General features: G+C 42.2%; 1 protein-coding gene across 4 annotated transcripts in view; it reads right to left on the bottom strand.

Annotated features, from left to right (window-relative positions):
• The window catches only part of mypn (myopalladin), a 284,569-nt gene that overhangs the window by 234,148 nt on the left and 29,226 nt on the right, over positions 1-21,195 (bottom strand). For 3 of the 4 annotated variants that reach the window (XM_059653169.1, XM_059653168.1, XM_059653170.1), the window contains exon 2: positions 20,213-21,175. In XM_059653169.1, the coding sequence (XP_059509152.1) occupies positions 20,213-21,174 (962 nt within the window). In that variant the 5' untranslated portion in view covers position 21,175. Of the gene's footprint in view, positions 1-20,212; positions 21,178-21,195 lie in introns of those variants that run through there. The other variant, XM_059653171.1, reaches the window with a different exon arrangement.

Below are 21,195 nucleotides of genomic sequence, written 5' to 3'. Positions count from 1 at the left end.
GGAGTCCTGGGTCGACATGGCATTGGAAGCTGTAACTACAACAGGAGGCTGCTTCTGGAGCTCTGCACAGAACTCGGACTGGTGGTAACAAACACACTGTTACAACAGAAAGCAAGATTCAAGACGACTTGGAAGCATTCCCGATCCAAACATTGGCACCTCCTGGGCCACATCCTAGTGCGCCAAAGGGATAGATCGAACGAACTACAGACCAGGGCTATGCCGAGTGCGGACTGCTACACGGACCATAGGCTGGTACAGACAAAAGTAAGACTAGTAGTCAAGCCAGTGACAAAGAAGAGGGGACCATGTTCCAAGAAAATCCACGTAAGCAAGCTCCGCAATCTTCGTGACGAATTCCAGTCCAAGCTAGAGGAGAGACTGAAATCCAAAGGCTCATCGGTCACAGATGGAAACACAGGAAAGACATGGGATCACCTGAAGTATGCAATGCGAGATACAACTGTTCAGGTGGCTGGATACACTTCTAGAAGGAACAGAGACTGGTTTGACGAAAACGACACTGAGATACAGACTCTGCTGCAGAAGAAACGGTCTGCCCATCAGACCTTGCTCTCCAGATCTGACAACAAAACAGCCAAAGCAGAATACAGAGCTGCATGCAGTACCCTGCAAGCCAACCTCAGAACGATGCAAAACGACTGGTGGTCAAAACTGGCAGAACAAACACAGCAGTATGCAGACACTGGCAACACCAGAGCTTTTTATGAGTCTCTGCGCATGATGTATGGACCGACCCGCCAACTTCAGGCCCCTTTGCGCTCTGCTGACGATGCCAGTTTGCTTACTGACAAAGAAGCCATTATGGAGCTATGGACAGAACACTATGAGAACCTCTTCACGGACAATCACCAAGTACAAATAGCGTCCATCGAGAGAATCCCGCAACAGGACATCAGATCCGAACTCGACCGTCCACCAACGCTGGATGAGGTTCAATCCGCCATCTTTAAGCTGAAACTCCACAAAGCCTCCAGTATTGATGGAATCCCTGCAGAAATATACAAATTAGGAGGAGCTTCGCTCCTGAACGAACTCACCAACCTATTTGCACTCTGTTGGGAACAGGGTGAGGTGCCAGCTGATCTACGTGACTCTGTGATAGTCTCCCTGTATAAGAACAAGGGTGAGAAATCGGACTGTTCGAACTACAGAGGTGTCACTCTGCTGTCTACGGCCGGGAAGATTCTCTCCAGAACCCTCTTGGACAGACTGATTCCCACCATTGCGGAGGACAACCTGACAGAAAGTCAATGTGGTTTTAGAGCGAACAGAGGCACATCCGACATGATCTTCGCACTACGCCAACTTCAGGAAAAATGCCGTGAGCAGAACGTTGGACTATACACGGCATTCATTGACCTCACCAAAGCCTTCGATACTGTCAGCCCGACGGTCTATGGAAAATCCTGGGGAAGCTCGGATGCCCTTCTAAGGTCTTAACCATCCTACAGCAACTTCATGAAGGTCAGAGCGGCAAGGTGAAATACAACGGTGACCTATCACACCCGTTCCCCATCAGCAACGGCGTGAAGCAGGGCTGCGTCTAGGCACCAACGCTCTTCGCCATCTTCTTCAACATGATGCTGCAGGAAGCGAAGGAGGGCATCACGAACAGCATCTACAGTCACTTCTGCCCAGACGGCAATATCTTCAATCTGCGCCGATTCCTCGCTCACACGAAGACAACATGGGAGCCCATCATGGAGCTGCTGTATGCGGACGACTGCGCCCTACTCACACACACAGAAGATGCGCTACAGACTTCAGTGACGCACTTCTCTGAAGCTGCAAAGGCTTTCGGGCTAACGATCAGTCTGAAGAAGCCAGAGATCCTGTACCAAAAGCCACCATGCAGCACATACAACCCACCTTGAATCTCGATCAACGGCCACCCCCTCAACATGGTCGAACATTTCACGTACCTGGGAAGCATAATCTCCAACGATGCTACAGTCACAGGAGATGTCGACAATCGTCTTGCGAAAGCAAGTAGTGCCTTTGGGCAACTGCGGAAGCGTGTATGGGGAAACCACTCGATAAGCATGTCGACGAAAATCCAGGTTTACAAGGCCACAGTCATCACCACACTGCTCTCCGGCTCCGAGGCCTGGGTTCTGTATCGGAAACAGATGCGGCTGCTGGAATGATTCCACCAACATTGCCTGCACTCTATATTGGGCATCACCTGGCAGGACCGCGTCTCTAACAACGAAGTGCTGGAAAAGGCCCGGCTCCCCAGCATCGAAGCGACCCTTCTCTTGAAGCAACTTCGATGGTCGGGTCACGTATCGCGGATGGACAACACCAGAATATCCAAGACAGTGTTCTTCAGGGAACTCTGCGATGGCAAAAGAAACCACGGTGCCCCGCGCAAGCGCTACAAGGACCAACTGAAGCAACGGCTGTCTCAGGCCGGCATCACCTCAACAGAATGGCAAAAGCTGGCCTCTGACAGGGATGCATGGCGGAAGAAAACTATGACGGCGACGGAGCAGTTCGAATGTTCGAGGAGAGCAGCTGCAGAAGATAGACAGAATCGCAGGAAGGAGCCCTCATCTCAAGCCCCGCTGTCTGGAGCATTCCCTTGCCTGCACTGCCCCAGGATCTGCAGGTCCAGGATAGGACTCTACAGCCACCAACGGTTGTGCCAACGAAATCGCTGACGAATCTCTTCCCAACTGATCTTCGCAAGCGAAGAATCTGCCTGAGTGAGTAATGGTACAAGGCCAGAAGGTACTGTTAGACTTTGCTTACTATTCATTGTTCTAATAAGATGTCTGTATTTAAATTAAGCCCCAAAAGATTTAAAACAAAAAAAGTTTAAATAGAGGGGGGAATTAGGACACAAAATGTTTTGCCTAATTAACAATGAAGCAAAGTCCATCAATTCTTTTAGAATGGAATTAGATAATTGCTCACAAAATAGGTCAAGTAAAGGACATTTTGAAAAAAATAGCACTTGTAAAAATCTATCAATTTTGATATCTGTGGAATGGCTCAAAGCTCTGTTGAATTGATTTGTTTTTAACTGTAGTGATTGTTGGTATGGGAAAAACAGAAAATGCAGGTGTAGGGATGCTCAGTAGCAGACAATGTTGACCAGGATAATTCGACTATTTTTCTTCAGATACTAATTTGTCGTCCAGCTGAACTGTGTCTCAACTGAATATCTCACTTGAAAGGCAACATGACAGGCACTGTGGCACTCTCTTCACACTGCACAGTCAACCAAGACAAAATGCTGAAAATGGATCACGAAACTTGAACCCATAAACGTGTGACTGGGAAATAAAAGTCTAACCTCAAAATTAAGCTGACACAGAAAGGAAGAATAAACAGTGGCAGTGACTAAATTATAATGGAACTTTCCATGGTGTTCACAATAGTCTTTTCATTAAAAAAAAACATGCTGTATATGTAACTCCTGACCCAGACTATGTGGTTGACTTTTAACTTCCCTGTGTAATGGTCGAGCTTGTCACTCACTGTACCAGACCATTTTAAATGGGAGTAGGCCACACAACAACCACAAAGCACCAGATACAAAAATGACATATCCTGCTCTGCTGACCCTGAAAAATCCTCCTCACTAACATGTGGAACCTGATGCCAAAATTGGGAAAGCTGCCCCACAGACCGGTCAACCAACAGTCTGACATAGTTCAGTTACCAAACCCTACCTTACAAATTCCAGAACACTTCCTTCACTATCCTTCGTGTTGTCCTGTTCCATGAGGAGGAGAAGTTGACCTTGGAGACCTGAATGTTGACTTCAGCTCATGGTATCAGGAAAACACCCAAAGAAACCTCCTGCTGATTACCACCTACTGCTTTATCTCAGCTGTATCAGCACTTAAAAGAACGTGAAACATAGCAAGGATGCGGACTTGCACAACGCACAGCTTATCCTAGGTCCATCACCAAAAGTCACTCAAAAGTACCACTACAGATAAGTCTTGAAGAACAGGTCAGCCAAACTGGATGTGTGGCTAATGTTGAGAGAATTATAGAAAAAGAAATCTACTTGAACTTTTCCATGTTAATTTACCTGTTGCAAATGCATCTGTCATGACACTCTTGGCAGGAGTGATGACTCTACAGTCTCTACAGTAAAAATCTTATTGTTATATTGAAGGCAGTGTCTAATGCATTGTGTAGAACTGATCTAGCAGTTCAAATTTAGGTATCTGTAGGCATTGTAAGCCATCAGCAGTGACAGCGGAATTCAGCCCAACTATAGTCTGTAACCTCATGACCTCATGTAACCCTCAATCTACTCTTGCCACCAAACGAGAGACCAAGCTTGGTTTACTATCAGGAGCAGCACCATTTGAAAAAACAAAGGTGTTAATTGATGAAGCTACATAGAACTACACACATGCTAAACAGTAGAAGCAGAATGCAATTGATAGAACTAAGTGATCCCGCAAACAACAAATCAGATCGAAGCTCTGCAGTCCTGTCATATAGTCCTCAACAAAGGGGAGAACCAGAACATCAGTGCACAATAAAAGATACAACATTTATACTCACCTTGAGCCAGATGTTCTGAGTGACTGATCATTATAACCTTTTCCAAAGTTTACAGATGCCAGACTTCAACCCATTTGATTAATTCAGTGAGTCTGCAGCTGGTGAGTGAATGTATAATTTACATCTAAAGTCTAGTTTTATGTTTAATTTAACCTCTAATTTATGGTTTAATTTAGGAAAAGTTTTACTCCGGTGTTAAAATAGGGACACACAAGCGCTATGAATGTATTTGCAGCTAGTTAATTAATGTCCAATTTAAAAAGGTTTTCAGAAGCTTGAATCAGTTGTTTTTCAGGAAACATAAAAGAGCTGTTCCTCAGTGTTGCCTCAGTCGCACTGCCTCATCAGCACAGAGAACTGCTTTGGGCATGAAGTGTAAAGTGAGATTTTAATAATAGTAAGAAGGAAATGGAATTAGTCTAAAGGGATAAGACAATGCTCCTTTCCTTTTCTATCTTTTCAAGTTTCCAGTAATTGGCTCTCATTTTGGTACAGCTGAAGAAGTTGATTCTAATTGTTCACATTGCAATAAATAATCTCTAAAGTTTTGGTGTGACAAGTTAGTTTGGTCAAGTGGAACATATGTCCCGCAGTATGTGGGAAGGGATATGAATCCTGTGGGAAGGCAGCATTGAAGTGGATGATCTGCCATGATTGTCCTGAACACATTTGCAGATGTGTGAGCTCCAGGTTTCAGTACGTAAACATGTTGGAGTCACTGTTGCGCTTCCGTGAATCAGAGAACTACATGGGTAGCATTTTTAAGGAGGTGCTCAAATTGCAAATTAGAAACGCAGGCAGAGAGGGAATAGATGACTGACAGGCAGTTGAAGAGAACCAGCCAGGAAGTGCAAGATTCTCTTGCGTCCATCATACTTACTAATTAATGTTCCACTTTGGATACTGGTGAGGACGAATGTAACCACAGCCAAGTTTGGCACACCACCAGTAATTCAGCTATACAGAGGGGGTGAAGAGCGGAAGGGTAATAGTGATAGGAGATTCCATGGTCAGGGGATCAGACAGGTGATTCTGTGGCAGTAAACATGATTCCAGGATGATCTGTTGTCTCCCTGATGATTGAATCAGAAATGTGGCAGAGCAGCTGAGGGGCTACCTTCCAGAGGAGTGTGAACATCTAGTAGTCCTGGTCCACATTGGTAGCAACAAAACTGGTAGGAAGAGGAATCAGGTCTGGAAGCACATTTTAGGGAGCTAGAAATAAATTAATGTGCAGAATTCCAAGAGCAGCAATGACAGAATTACTTCCATTACCAAGTGCTAGTGAGCATAGGAAAAGTCAGATTGATAAACTGAATGCAATCGCTTAGGGCAGAATGGTGGCTCAGTGGTTAGCACTGCAGCCTCACAGTGCCAGGGACCCAGGTTTGATTCCAGCCTCGGGTAACTGTCTGTGCGGAGTTTGCACATTCTCCCCGTGTCTGCGTGGGTTTTCTCCCACAGTCCAAAGATGTGCAGGCTAGGTGGATCGGCCATGCTAAATTGCCCATAGTGTTCAGGGGTGTGCGGGTTATGGGGAATGTCTGGGTGGGATGCTCCAAGGGGCGGTGTGGACTTGTTGGGCTGAAGGGCCTGTTTCCACACTATAGGGAATCTAATCTAACCTAAAGAATTGGTGTAGCTGAAAATGCTTCAGATTTCTGAGGTACTGGCTATGATTCTGAGCCAGGTGAGACCTGTATAAACTGGATGAGTTATGTCTTAAAAGGCATGAGAATAATACCCTCACAGGACATTTGCTACTACTGTTGGGGAGGATTTAAACTAGCTTGTCAGAGGATGGAAACCTCGAGGCAGCTCAAATTAGAAGGAAGTAAAGCTGATAACCGGAAGTTCAAAAAGTGAAATTAGAAGGCAGGTGAAATGAAGATAAGCATCAATTAAGCTTAGAACGTGAAAGAATGTTGAAAAAGCAAAGATGAAGGGACTTAAGGGCTTACAGCATTCATAACAAGTTAGATGGTTTAAAGGCACATGTTGAGAGAAGTGGATATGGTCTAATCCTCATGACAGAAAGACACTTTTACAGAAAGTATTCCTTGAAAGATGGAGTTCAGAAAACATAGACAGACAAAGGGTTTAGTGTATCTTGTCAATAAGTCGCTGAAGGCCAACATGCTACAAGCAATTAAACAGGTATGACAAATGTTAAAGTATATTATCACTTCTGGAATTTGGGCTTTTACAATAGATGCAGATAGACTTTGGTCAGTTCCTTGAAATTATTTTTTAAATAAAGGTCAAAGTCATTCAAAACCGTGACCTAAAATATAAACTTCCAAGAAGGCATGAGATCCAGTCAACTGCCTAGCTGGACATCAGTAGTATTAACGGCTGGAGTTTAATCTCCAATAATGGGGTTTACGGCAAGGAGGGAAAACAGACCAAAGTTTAGCTCTTAAATTAATTTCCGAAGTATCGAGTGTTCAGTTCAAAAGGGAGAACGGTTTGCTCTTAGCAAGAGAAGGAGTCTGCAGTTCAGGAGGTCCAGTAACCTTAACAGAAAAGTATTAGATTGTAAAGCTTCCAAACTGTGAGAGTTTATGTAAAAAGTTTTCATATTTCCAGCCCTGCGGAGAGTTTTAATACAGCAGAACCTAGGCCCGAAACATCAGCTTTTGTGCTCCTGAGATGCTGCTTGTCCTGCTGTGTTCATCCAGCTACACACTTTGTTATCTGGGAACCAGGAAGAATTGGTTAAAGAGGCAATTACACACATGAGCTCAGAGTGATAAAAACCAAACAACAACAGCAGACACTGTAAATCAGGAACAGAAACAGAAGTTGCTCCAACGAGCAGAGAGATTTTGGCCTGGTACCCATGATTCCAGTGTTGCTAGAGTTCCTTAATGTCAAGCTCGGTCGAGTGCCACCTTGATGTCAAGGGCTGTCACTCTCACCTCACCTCTGGAATTCAGCTCTTCTGTCCAAGTTTGAACCAAGGCTGTAATGAAGTCAGGAGCTGGGTGGCCCTGGCGGAACCCAAACAGGGAGTCACTGAACAGGTTATTGCTGAGGAGGTGTTGCTTTATAGCACTGTTGATAAATGACAAATAACATTCATGCCAACATGGGTCAGGTAATGGCCATTCCACGAGAGAGAATCCAAGTACTGTCCCTTAATGGTCATTGGCATTACCAATTGCAGAATCTTTTATGATCAACATCCTGGTAGTTACCATTGACCAGACATTGAAATAGACCATCCACTTAAATATTGGCATGTCAAGAGCAGGGCAGAGGCTGGGGATGCTGTGGCTAGTACTCATCTCCTGTCTCCAACCTGCCTGTCCACTACCCACAAGGCACAGGTCAATACCAGTCCCCAGGAGAAGTCCCCCACTTTAATTCAAATGGGTTACCTCAATTTGTCAGGTTGCTCGGTGAGGAAGGGTGAACTAATTCTTTGTTTTTTATTCACCCTTGATCACAAGGTGAGATTAAAAAACAACCCTTCCCCTGTGAATGTCTTTCTTCCAGATCAAGTTAATATGTTTAGAAACAACCAACTTAAACAGGCTGGAGTTAAGAAAAGAGAGAGTTAGTCTATTTGTTACTCAAAGTAAGAAGGAAAGGTAAAAAAGCACACAGAGATCAAGAATCATTGGTAGGTTAAACAAAAGACAAGTTTAGTTTCTGAGTTTCATGAAGCTTAGATGGTGGGATGTTGTGGCCGTTGAGTGATAACAGTAACATTGATGTGGGTAAACAAGAAATTAATGTTGATATACTTGTCTTTTCATATCAGCTGGAAGGCCTTTTGTCCTGACAGCGTGAGAATATATCTTTTAACCTACAGCATAGCATTGACTAGGACTTTTCTCAGTTGTGGCCATCACAGCACACATGTCCCTCAGTAGCACCTGTACACCAGGGTTGAAGCTGGTTTTTAAATATTCCTTAAAAGGAGAAAACACAAGCCAAGCACATCTCTTGATCAGACTGCTCTTTTTCTTTCCATCATGTACACAGAGTCTTAGATAACTTTCAGGAGATTACAGAGTTTGCACTGCACTTCTTTTTGAAGTCCTTCTCTGTGAAAATTCCTTGACATCCATCAAGTGAGAAATTCTTGGGTCTCTGTCAAGCCTGAGGATAAATCCGCGCTGGTCTTCTAGACAATCACTGAGTTACATTGCTCAGAATTTACCTTCTCAGCCATTTAGCTGTATCTCCTCTTTCAAAAGAAAATATGATGTATTTTAAACTTCAATATATCCATACGTCATCCAGGATTATGGTTCATGGTCATGACAATGTGAATGAATACTGTCTACTCGCATGGATGACAGCAGCTCCAAATAACACTCCAGAAAGTTGACACCATTGCAAAGCAGTTTGCTCAATTGCGACCCCATCCATTCTCTTTGAGACTGATGCACAATGTCCATCTACAGGATTCATTGAAATAACTCGAGATTTCTGCAACTGCACCTTCCATGACCTCTGCACCTAGAAGGACAGGGGCAGCAGGTGCAAGGGACTACCATCATATGCACATTTCCCTTTAAGTTAATCCTAATTGGAACTCTACTACAACACATTCATTTGTTGCTGAGACAAATTCTTGCTTTCGTAACAAAACTGGGCGTATCAATACACTGAAAGACTGCAGCAGTTCAAGAAAGCAAACCACCACCACCCTCTCGAGGGCATGTAGAAATTGGCAACAAATGCTGGCTTAGCTAGCAATACTGACATCGCCTGAGTGCATTAATAAAACCTTCCCTTGGCTATTCAATATATCACTGAAATACAGCAAAGTACTGACAGCTATTGGTTTGCAGGAAAGTGCTGGTGGGTTAAAGTCATATAGCACAGAAACTGGCCCTTCGCTCCAACTAGTCCATGCCAACCATAATCCTAAACTAACCTAGTCCCACCTGCCTGTTTTTGGCCCATATACCTCTAAACATTCCCTATTCTTGTACTTATCCGCAAGTCTTTTAAGTGTTGTAACTGTAGCTGCATCCATCACTTCCTCTGGCAGTTCATTCCACGCACGAACCAATCTCTGTGTAAAAACATTGCCCCTTGTGTCCTTTTTAAATCTTTCTCCTCTCACCTTAAAAATACACCCCGTAGTTTTGAAGTCCCTCACCCCAGGGGAAGAACCTTTGTCATTCACTTTATCTATATGTCCCAAGATTTTACACACCTCAATAAGGTCATCCCTCAACTTCCAACACTGTAGTGAAAATTGTCTTTCCAGTCTATTTTTATATCTCAAACCCTCCATTTCCAGCAACATTGTGTTAAATCTTTTCTGAACTCTCTCCAGCTTAATAAAATCATTCCTATAACAGGGAAACCAGAACTGCACATAGGAGTCCAGAAGAGGCCTCACTAATGCTACAAGATAAAAGGTGGAGAAAGGGCTCATTGTATTGCGAGCTCTCTCCAAGGCACTGCCAATTGTCATTCCTTGCTCTGCTTATCCTATCAGACAATCTTGCCTCCTGTCACCACGTACAAACCTGCCACTGCAAGGGTACAAGCAGTCAGTCTTTGGCAGAGTCCTCATCGGTTCAAAGCCAGAGGATTTCTGCCTCAAGTATCTCAGTTACCTCAGTTACACACGAAGGGTGGTATAGAATTGGAATGCTCTTCAATGAATGACAGTTTATGATAGATCAGTTGTTCAGTTTAAATCTGTGATGGGTAAATTTTTAATTCATTATGTAATTAAGCAGGGCAGAAGGTTGGCTCAGTGGTTAGCATTGCTGCCTGACTGCACCAGGGACCCAGGTCTGAGTCCAACCTCTTGTGACTGGCCGTGTGGAGTTTGCACATTCTTCCTGGTTTCCTCCGGGTGGTCTGGTCTCTTCCGATAGTGCAAAGATTGGCAGAGTATGTGCACTGGCCATGTTAAATTGCCTGTACTATGCAAAGATGCACAGGCTAGGTGGATTAGCCATGGGAAATGTGAGGTTATAGGGATAGAATAGGGGGTGGGTCTGGGGGAAAGCTCTGAGAGTCTGTGTGGACTCAATGGGCCAAATGGCCTGCTTCCATACTGTAGGAATCTATGATTATATGATAAATATTAAAGGATATAAGCCAAAGGAAGGTTTACGGAGTTAGGCCACAGATCAACCATGAGGTTGTTCCTCAGACTGGAGGGCCGTGACTAGAGGTCGGTGCTGGGACCTTTGTTATTTGTTAATTACATAATTAGTCTGGATGAGAACGTACAAGGCATGATCAGTAAGTTTGCGGATGATACAAAATTAGGAGGTATCATTGAAAATGAGGAAAGTTGTCAAAATTTACAGAGGGATCTTGATCAGATGGGGAAATGGGCTGAGGATTGGCAAATACAATTCAATACAGATAAGTGTGAGGTGTTGCACTTTGGAAAGTCAAAACAAGCTAGGACTTATAGAGTAAATGGTAGGGTCCTGAAGAGTGTTGTGGAACAGAGAGACCGAGGAGTACAAGTACATGGTTCATTGAAAGCCATGTTACAGGTAGACAGAATGGTGAAGAAGGCATTTAACATGCTGTCTTTCATTGGTTGAGGCATTGAGTATCAGATTTGGGACATTATGGCGAGGCCACAGTTGGAATATTGTGTACAGCTTTGGTCACCCTGTTGTAGGAAAGACATGGTTTAACAGGAAAGAGTGCAAAGATGATTTATGAGGATGTTGCCAGGAATAGAAGACCGAGGTATAGGGAGATGTTGGCCAGGATAGGACTTGATTCCTTGAATTGTAGGAGAATGAGTGTTGGCCTTATTGTGGCATATGAAATCATAAGGGGCATAGATAGGATGAATGCACATTGTATTTTTTCCCAGGGATAGGAAATTGAAAACTAGAGGGCATAGGCTTAAGGTACGAGGGGATAGATTTAAGAAGGACGTGAGGGGCAACGTCTTCACTCAGAGAATGGTGCATATATGGATTGGGCTGAGGGATATGGACCAAATGCAAGCAATTGGAACTAGCTGAGAGGACATCATGGTCAGCATGGACCATACTGGACCAAAAGGCCTGTTTCCATGCTGTATTAATCTATGGCACTATGACTAAGACTATTTCATAGAATGGTAGAATAAGCTCAAGAAGCTGAAAGGCTTACTCCATTCCTATGTAACAAGCTTATCTTTAGCTTTGCTAAAGTCACGGGGTAGTATTACTTAGGTGGACAAGGTGTGGCTGGTTATAACAACATCAATATGGTCATCCATGTACAATGGTAAATAAATCTAATATTTCATTTAAATTCTCTATTCTGTCTTACCATCTCTACTGCTGTATTCATTTGGTTCAATTAAAATGCTCTATGTCCAATGTTCCTTACACTGTCTTGATTTGAATACTTGTAAAATGGCTGCTTGCAGTGAACGGCCTCATGACATAGATCAACATCAGCAGCTTGAACGTCAGTCCAGTATCTTGTTTTCTTCAAAGGTGTCCTCTTTTTATAAAAATACAATATAAAGAAACAAGAAATTTGGAGCCACGATTTTTTACACAGAGTTACGGCACTATGCGCACAGTTATTTTCGTGCATTTGCAAAACTTTTTTTTCTAGTTGGACTGTCTTTTGTCAGTCTCTTGGTAGGTGCGCAGGTTATTGGCTTTTCTTCCAAATTTACTTTTGTTGGTATGAAGTGCCCTTTTATTCTGTTTCAAAAATCTTTTCAGTTAATCTCTTGTTTGGACCATTGCCTTCGACATTTCTTCCCTTTGGTTTCTAACTCACTCTGTCCACCAATGCAGCTTGCAAAACACTATAAATCTCTTCTGATGTGTTTGGTCACTAATCTGAGTTTCTGAAACACTTCTGCTAGGATGAGTCATTCTGGCTTCATGTTTGTTAGCGAGTTTTGAGAAGATTTGTAGCTCAGGTTGAGGTTCTGGATGTGAGTTTGCTCGCTGAGCTGGAAGGTTAGTTTTCAGACGTTTCGTCACCATTCTAGGTAACAACGTCAGTGACCCTCCGACGAAGCTTCGACAAGGAGCAGAGGTTAAGAGGGTTGAGAGTGTCAAGATCTGAGGAGTGACAGTAACTGACAACCTGTCCTAGATTTCCCGCATTGATGCGATGGTCAAGAAGGCACAATATGCCTCTTCTTCCTCAGGTGGCTCAGGAAATTTGACATGTCTATAAGGACCCTCACCAACTCTCACAGATGCACCATTGAAAGCATACTGTCTGGGTGCATAATGGCCTCATCCCTCAACTCCTCTGCCCAGGATCATAAGAAACTACAGAAGGTTGTACCCCAGAATATGATGGAAGCCAACCTCCCATCCGTGGATTCCATTTACACATCTCGTTGCCATGGAAAAGCTGCCAACTTAATCAAAGACCCCTCCCACCCTGGTAATACTCTCCTATGACCTCTCCCATCAGACAGAAGACACAGAAGCTTGAACACATGCACGAGTATGTTCAAGAACAGTTTCTTCCCTGCCGTTATTAGACTGATGAATGGACCTCTCTAACTTCAAAGAATGTTGATTTTGTTAATGTTGTTCTTGCCTCACGCATGTCCCGTGCAACATAACCTGTATGCCTCACTCCATCCAAGTTTTTTTCACTTTATGATCTGTATGTCCTTGCTACTATGATCGGCCTGTACCGTTCACAATCAAAGCTTTTCAATGTACTTAGGTACACGTGACAACAAATCAAATCAATCAATCAATCAACATGCCATCAAGTGTGGGAAGTTGGCATTGGCAAATAAAACATTTTCCCTTTTCGGTCACATTGGTTTCAATCAATCAACCAGTATTAGTTTGTGCATTATACCAACTCTTTTCCTTCTCCTACTTTACGTGCCTTAATCCCCACCACAAAACTAACATCTCAGATCCCCTCCATGGAATCACTATTGGTGTACCGAAAGCATACGGACTGCACTTCAAGATGACAATTCACTACCAACTTCTCAAAAATAAATATTACCTTGTCAGTAACATTACCGTCTCATGAATGAATAATAAAACAGTTTCAGAATAACATTTTCAATTCCATACCGGTTTGTTGCAGCCAAATTAGTAGCAATGCTTTCCAGGCTTACTTGAGCATGAAACTGAGGGATTGATATTTTAGAGTTCTCTTTAGAATGATCAGTGACACAAAAGCAAATTACTGCTGTTATTGGAAAACTGAAATAAAAACAGAATGTCAGAATATTCTGGAAATATGCAGCAGGTCTGGTAACGTGAGGAGAGAGAGAAACAGAGATTATTTCATGTCAACAATCTTTGAGATCATTGACCTATAACATTCTTTGATAATTACTTAAAGAGAAACAGCTAAAGGAAATATTACAGCTATTTAAAAGATACTTTTATGATTAAGCATGATAATTTCAGGCTGAAGTTGTTGCTATGGCTAGTTTTCAGACAGAATTTTCTTTGGCGACCCTCATCCCTAAAACAGATTATCTAATCACTGTCACAATCATGTTGTTAGTAGTCAGAAAATTTATTGCAGACATGTAGAACAGTGACTACACTTCTTACGTGATTACAAAGCTATTTGAATGTTAGGAGGTTATAAAAAGTGCTATGTAAATGTATGATATAACAAGGTGTAGAGCTGGATGAGCACAGCAGGCCCAGCAGCATCAGAGGAGGAGGAAAGCTGATGTGTCAGTTCTGGACCTTACTTCAGAAAATCAAGATAACCTTATTATTTCAGATTCTCCAGAATCTGCAGTTCCTACTATTGCTATATAAATGCATGATCTTGCTTTTTGCAAATTCCATTGGAGGCCAATGAGACTGTGACTGCTTCCACAGCTGCCCTGAATCGGGTTGATGGTTGCCGAGATTATTTGCTGTTCAGTGTGTCCTCATCACCAGACGATTTAACGGTTTTGTTTTTGGTCTGATGTGAAATTCATGATAGCTTTTGCTAAAGCTGCTCCTGATCTCAAAAGCTTTGTTGTGGTACATTATGGTGTGGCACTGACATGGGATTGGAAATTTAAAGTCTATACTGATTACTGTAGTGCTATTGCTTTTAAGAGGAGAGTGCATGAATAGTCAAGGACCAGAATGGCATCACATGACCAGCAGGCAAAGAGTCCCAGCAGCAGCATGCTAGACTAAAGATGTGTGCACACACTGCCCTGTTGTTGCAAGTTATCAGTTTGTGTGTTAAGTAAATCTCAGATTTTCAAATAAATTGAAACTACGTTATTTACCAATCCAGTAAGAAAGTGATAATTCTGTGTTAAGGAACACAATGCAAGAATACAACAATACTGTTGGCAAGCACAGTCAAGGAGACAGCCAGACCAAAATGTTAATGACTGAATGTGGTTGTGGCATTTATCAAAATGCTGCAGGAAATTCTTCCAGTGCCTTCCCTTAATGAACACCATAACTAGAAATGCACATAAATGAATGGTGATTTATTCAATGTGTTTGCAATATGTGAATTAACTGTTGCATACAATAACAGTGGCTAGATTTTCTGCTACATGTTCAGATGTGATCTCTCACCACGATCCACAGGAAACTTAGTCAACTTTGGGAAATCAACTCTCAATAAACAGTTATTTCTGATGTCAAAATTGTGTTCAAATCTGAACTCAATAACTACAAATGAATTGCAATTTATTCTTACACAAGTCACCGTTTCTAGTCATTCCTGGTAATGCTAAAAAGATCTAGGTTTGCACATGATCTGACTTCAACATGAATAATCAGTCCAGCCCGCAGATGCGTTTCTCTGCTTCTCAGCAGAACCCAAAAGGTACATCACTCTGAATAATCAATTTTCAGAGGCATATGCTCCACCCTAGACCACATGTGATCGTGTAAGTACACCTCACCAGACCACTTGAAAGCTCAAGATAAAGTCAAGGATGATTTCTACACGTGTTCTTACATCTGACAGCAGAAGACTGCAGCCTCTATGTTTATACTGAGCATTTACATGTATGCATATAATTAAGATGTTATATTTTCTACTGCAAGTTCTACTAAGCTAATAATAATGCCATGTCATTGGTTACCCATCTATTGGGAGGTGATGACCAAGTGGTAATGTTGCTGAACGAATAATCCACAGATCCAGGTATCGTTCTGGGGACCCGGGTGCAAAACCCACCATAGCAGATGGTGGCATCTGATTCAAATAAAATTCGGAAATTAAACTTCAAATGATCACTACGAAATGATTTTCATAAAAACCCTTGTAATGCCCTGCGCAGAAGGAAACGGCCTGGCAATATGTTTGACTTTAAAATGCCTTCTCAAATGGCCCAGCAAGCCACACAGTTTTTGTGGGGACAAAGTGCCATCTTTGGGTACCTATATTGTGTTGTGTGGCACTGTCACTGTGCTAAATGGACAGTCTTCAAACAGATCTAGCTACTCAATACCAACAAGCCAGGGGATCAAAACTGGCTGATTGAAGAATCCAGGAGCAGCACCTGATATACCTAAAAATGAAGCAAAAACCTAGTGAAGCTACAAAACTGTACCATTTGCTGCCTATGCTATCTGGCATGCAGTGATAGAAAGAGCTGAGCAATTCCACAACCAACGGGTCAGGTCTAAGTTCTGCAAGCCTACCATATTCTGTCACGAATGGTGGTTGACAATTAAACAACTCACTTGAGGGGGAAACTCCATAAATATCGTCATCATCAATGATGGTAGAACCCAACAAATCAGTGCAAAAGATAAGACTGAGTATTTGCAAGAATCTTCAACCAGAAGTGCCAAGTGCATGATAAATCTTGACCCTTTCCTATGCTTATTATTGCAGAGGTTTGTCTTGAATCTATTCAAATAATTCTATCTGACATCAAGTAACGGTTGGCAGCACTGTTTACAGCAATGGCTGTGTCCTGCCAACATGCCCAGAATAGCACTGAAGTCTTGTACCCCAGGACTTGCTTCGTTCTTAGCCAAGTTGTTCCACTATAGCTAGAACACTGGCAAATACCTAACAATGTGGAAAATTGCCCAGACATGTCTTGTATACAAAAAGCAGAACAAATCCAAATTGGCCGGTTACTGCCCCAACAGTCTACCTCAATCATCAGTAAAGTAATGATGGGTATCAATAAGTGCTATCAAGCAGCACGTCATTAGCAATAATTTGATCACTGAAGCTCATTTTGGTTTTCATGAGGACCACTCAGATCCTGGCCTCATTACAGCCTGAGCTCAAACTTGGATAAAAGGGATAATTGTTGAGATCAGGTGACAGAGTGGCCACTCTTGATATCATGGCTGTAATTGTCCACGAGTGGCAAAAAGGGTCCAAAGGAATGAAGGGAAAAACTCTTCACTGATTGGAGTCATACCTACCACAAAGGAAGATGGTTGATGTTTTTGGAGATCAGTCATCTCACTTCCAGGACATCTCTGCAGGTGTTCCTCGGAGGAGTGTCCTAAGCCAAACCATACTTAGTTGTTTCTTCTATAATCTTCCCTTCATCATAAGGTCAGACATGGGGATTTTCACTGATGAATGCACAATGTTCAGCACCATTCATGACTCTTCAGATACTGAAGCAGTCCATATCATAACGTGGAAAGACATGGACAATATTTAGACTTGGGCTGATAAGTGGCCAGTAACATTCACACCACAAGTGCCAAATAATGGTCATCTCCAACAAGACAGAATCTAACCCTTTCCCCTTGATATTCAATGGCATTACTACTTCTGAATCCCCCACTACAAGCATCCTGCGAGTTATCATTGATCAGAAATTAAACTGGACCAGCCATATAAATAATGTGTCTACAAGAGAAGTTACTATTGGAGAGGATACTGGGGGAAAAGATCAATTACATTACGATAGTCAAGGTCTGATCAGGGATAGTCAACATGGATTCGTGTGTAGGAAGTCATGTCTGACAAATTTTCTAGAGTTTATCGAAGAGGTAACCAAGACGATGGATAAGGGTAGGGCAGTAGATGTTGTCTATATGGACTTTATTAAGGCCTTCAACAAGGTCCCACATGGCAGGCAAGTCACAAAGTTTAGATCCCATGGGATTCAGAGAGAACTAGCTAATTGGACTCAAAATAGCTTGGCAGTAGGAAAGCAGAGGGTCATGGTTGAAAGTTGTTTCACGGACTGGAGGCCTGTGACTAGTGGTGTGCCATAGGAGTCAGTGCTGGGACCTTTGTTATTTGTTAGTTAAATAAATGACCTGGATGTCAACGTACAAGGCATGATTAGTAAGTTTGCAAATGATTCAAAATTAGGAGGTATTGTTGATAGTGAGGAAGGTTATCAAAAATTACACAGGGATCTTGATCAGATGGGGAAGTGGGCTTAGGATTGGCAAATGCAAATCAATACAGATAAGTATGAGATGTTGCACTTTGGTAAGTTAAACCAAGCTACGACTTATAGAGTAAATGGTAGGGTCCCGAGGAGTGTTGTGGAACAGAGAGACCTAGGAGTACAAGTACATAGTTTGTTGAAAGCAGTGTCACAGGTGGAAAGAGTGGTGAGGAAGGTATTTAGCATGCTGTCCTTCATTGGTCTAGGCAATGAATTCAGGAGTTGGGACGTTATGTTACGGTTGTATAAGTCATTGGTGAGGCTGCACTTGGAACATTGTGTACAGCCTTGGTCACCCTTTTATAGGAAAGACACAGTTAAACTGGAAAGTGTGCAAAGACGATTTATGAGGATGTTGCCAGGGCTAGTAGGCCTGAGTTATAGGAAGAGGTTGGACAGGATAGGACTTTATTCCTTGGAACATGGGAGAATGAGGGGTAATCTTATTGAGGTGCATTTAATCATGAGGGGCATAGACAGGCTGAATGCATATAGTCTTTTTCCCCGGGATGGGGAACTGAAAACTACAGGGCACAGGTTTAAGGTGAGAGCGGAAAGATTTAAGAAGGACTTGAGGGGCAACTTCTTCATTCAGAGTGGTGCGTCTATAGAATGGATTGCCAGAGAAAGTGATTGAGACAGGTACAATAGGAAAATTTAAAAAACATTTGGATAGGTACATGGATGGGAAGGACCATAGAGGGATATGGGCCAAATTCAGGCAATTGGAACTAGCTGAGCGGGCACCAAAGTTAGCATGGGCCGATTAGGGTCAAAGGGCCTGTTTCCGTGCTGTATTACTCTATCACTCTGCCTCTAAGAGCAGGACAAAGGCTAGGAAAGTGTAGTAGGCAACTCACTTCCCAAAGCCTATACACTATCTACAAGGGAGAAGTCAGAACTGTGACAGAATACTCAGTATCATCCTGGATGAATGCAGCTCGAACAACACTCAAGAAGATTGACACCATGTAGGACAAAGCAACTGCATGATTTGTACCATATCCAGCAAGGTTCACTCCCTAAACTACCAATGCTTAGTACCAGCTGTGTGTATCATCTTCAAGATGCACTGCAGAAATTCACCAAGGCACCTTAGACAGCACTTTCCAAACCATGATCAAATCCATCTAGAAGGGCAAGAGCAGCAGATAACAGGAACACCAACAGCTGCAAGTTTCCTTTCAAACCACCCGCTATCCTGACTTGTAAATATATCACCATTCCTTCAGTGTCACTGGGTAAATATCCTGGAACTTCCTCCCTAACAGCATTGTGGGTCTAACCTAACCAAATGGGCTGCAGCAGTTCAAGAAGGCTGCTCATCGCCACCTTCTCAAGGGCATCCTGGGATGGGAAATGAATGCTGGCCCAGCCAGGATATTCTCATCCCATAAATGAATTACAATTTTAAATTTTGTACGTTCAGGGTATGCTTAAATTATAATATTATGGGCAATAATCATGACGAGTTTCACAAAGGGCTACATTCCCTTTGTCTTAAATGCACACAAAGCTAACAGAGACATTTAATGACCTTAATGATCAGAAAACAGCTGAAATACAACCAATATATTTTGGCATATGATCCATAAAACATCAGTAGAAATACAAGATTTCTACATCAACAAAATTAGCTGGACAAGATGTACCTTCTAATGAATTCTCTTAAAATCAAAAGTTATCAACCTGGGACTTGATGAAACTAGACTTGGAATATATGCAGTTAATTTGCACCAAATAAGGTCCTCTAAATGACTATCACAAGTTCTGCTCATCAAGTATGTGGTTGACTTTCCTGAAATTTCAGAAATCGTTTCGTTGATATTATACTTCATCATATTTTCTAAATCCAGGAAAATGTTATTCCCAGATCAGAGAAAGATTAGATAAGAACAGGTATTTATCACTTGGATTAATTAATCTTCGAAGCCAGATGCTCAACAAACACAAAACAAATCAAGAGATATTGAGCAAGGCTTTATAAAGTCATAGAAAAATCTCTCAGGTCATAAAAGTGAACTAATTTCCTTTCATCTTCATCATGTAACAAAAATGATATGCGATATTTTGATAAGTCTGTGAAATATCTCAAGGATAAAAATGACATTTTAACTTCACATTACTGGCGCAGGGCTTTCTTGCCAAAATCCCAGATCGACAATTCAGACAGAACCATGTGCAATTTTTAAATCATGTTCAGAAAATCATGAGTGGGTCACACCTGAATTTTCTGACATACAATACCAGCCAACAAAACTATCCATTGACCAGAAGAGGTTAGTTTAATTACTTCAAAACAAATTTGTAAACTTTAAACACAAAATAAAAATGTAAGGTACTTACCTTACTTCTGGCGTTGGTGATCCTGTCACAATGCATTCGAGCTGGACTATGCTTCCCTCTGCTGCTTCCCTGCTCTTTAATCGCTGAATGAATCGTGGTGGATTTCCTTCAATACCTTCAATGTAAAGAGGTCTTGATTGAATTTCAGTTGCTTTAGCTTCAGTTGTTAGTGTCTCAGTACCTGCTGATATAACTGGAGCTTGTGCTATCGCTTCAGATTCCTCTTTAGTTATGATTTTGTCATTCAACTGAGCCGAAAATGGTACATGTACTCTCTCCCTCTCGTCGACAGACCAAGATGAATGTTGAGCTTGTGAGCCAAGCTTTGTCTGCGCCCTGCTTCGTGAGTTTTTACAGGTTCTAGGTTTAATCCGTTTTGTACTTGTTGTTTTAAAAAGTGAAGATAATTCCTCAATAAAATCTGCAGCTTTACTTAAGTAATCCTTTTTAGCCTCTGCTTCAGTACAATAAGGGGTGTTCTTTGTCTGTTTTCTTAATTCTCTGTGACTTTCTTTTGAGCTGCTGGGTCTTTTGCTGAAATTCTCACAGTGGTACGGTTGACTGGTCAGCTTTTCTGGGAAATCTGAGGAACCTGCAGAATTTAAAATTTCTCTGTTCCCAGCAGGTTTCAAAGTGTCATATACATCTTTGGTGGTACAGGTTACTTTAATCTGCTTTTCATCTTTCTTCACTTCATGAGAACACTGGGCAATTGCTTCCTGAGCTAAATTGACACTTTTGTCCAATTCTTCCTGACTCAAAAATGCAGACAGGTCAGGGGACTCATCCTGACCATCTAAATCCTGGGAAACCCCAGATTTACTGCCATAATAGAAATGTTGAGAGGTAGCTTCTGACCTGCTTTTCTCGCTGTGTTCTTGATGTATCCGGACTTCAGCTAAATAGCTCTCCCTCAGAAGCTGAGAAATGGACGTGGAGGCTTCAAGGTTTTCCTCTTGCATTCTGTCAGGTTAAAAAAAATC

The sequence above is a fragment of the Stegostoma tigrinum genome, chromosome 20 (assembly GCF_030684315.1).
Source record: "Stegostoma tigrinum isolate sSteTig4 chromosome 20, sSteTig4.hap1, whole genome shotgun sequence".
Classification (NCBI taxonomy): domain Eukaryota; kingdom Metazoa; phylum Chordata; class Chondrichthyes; order Orectolobiformes; family Stegostomatidae; genus Stegostoma; species Stegostoma tigrinum.
This window is presented reverse-complemented; position numbering and strand designations above follow the sequence as displayed.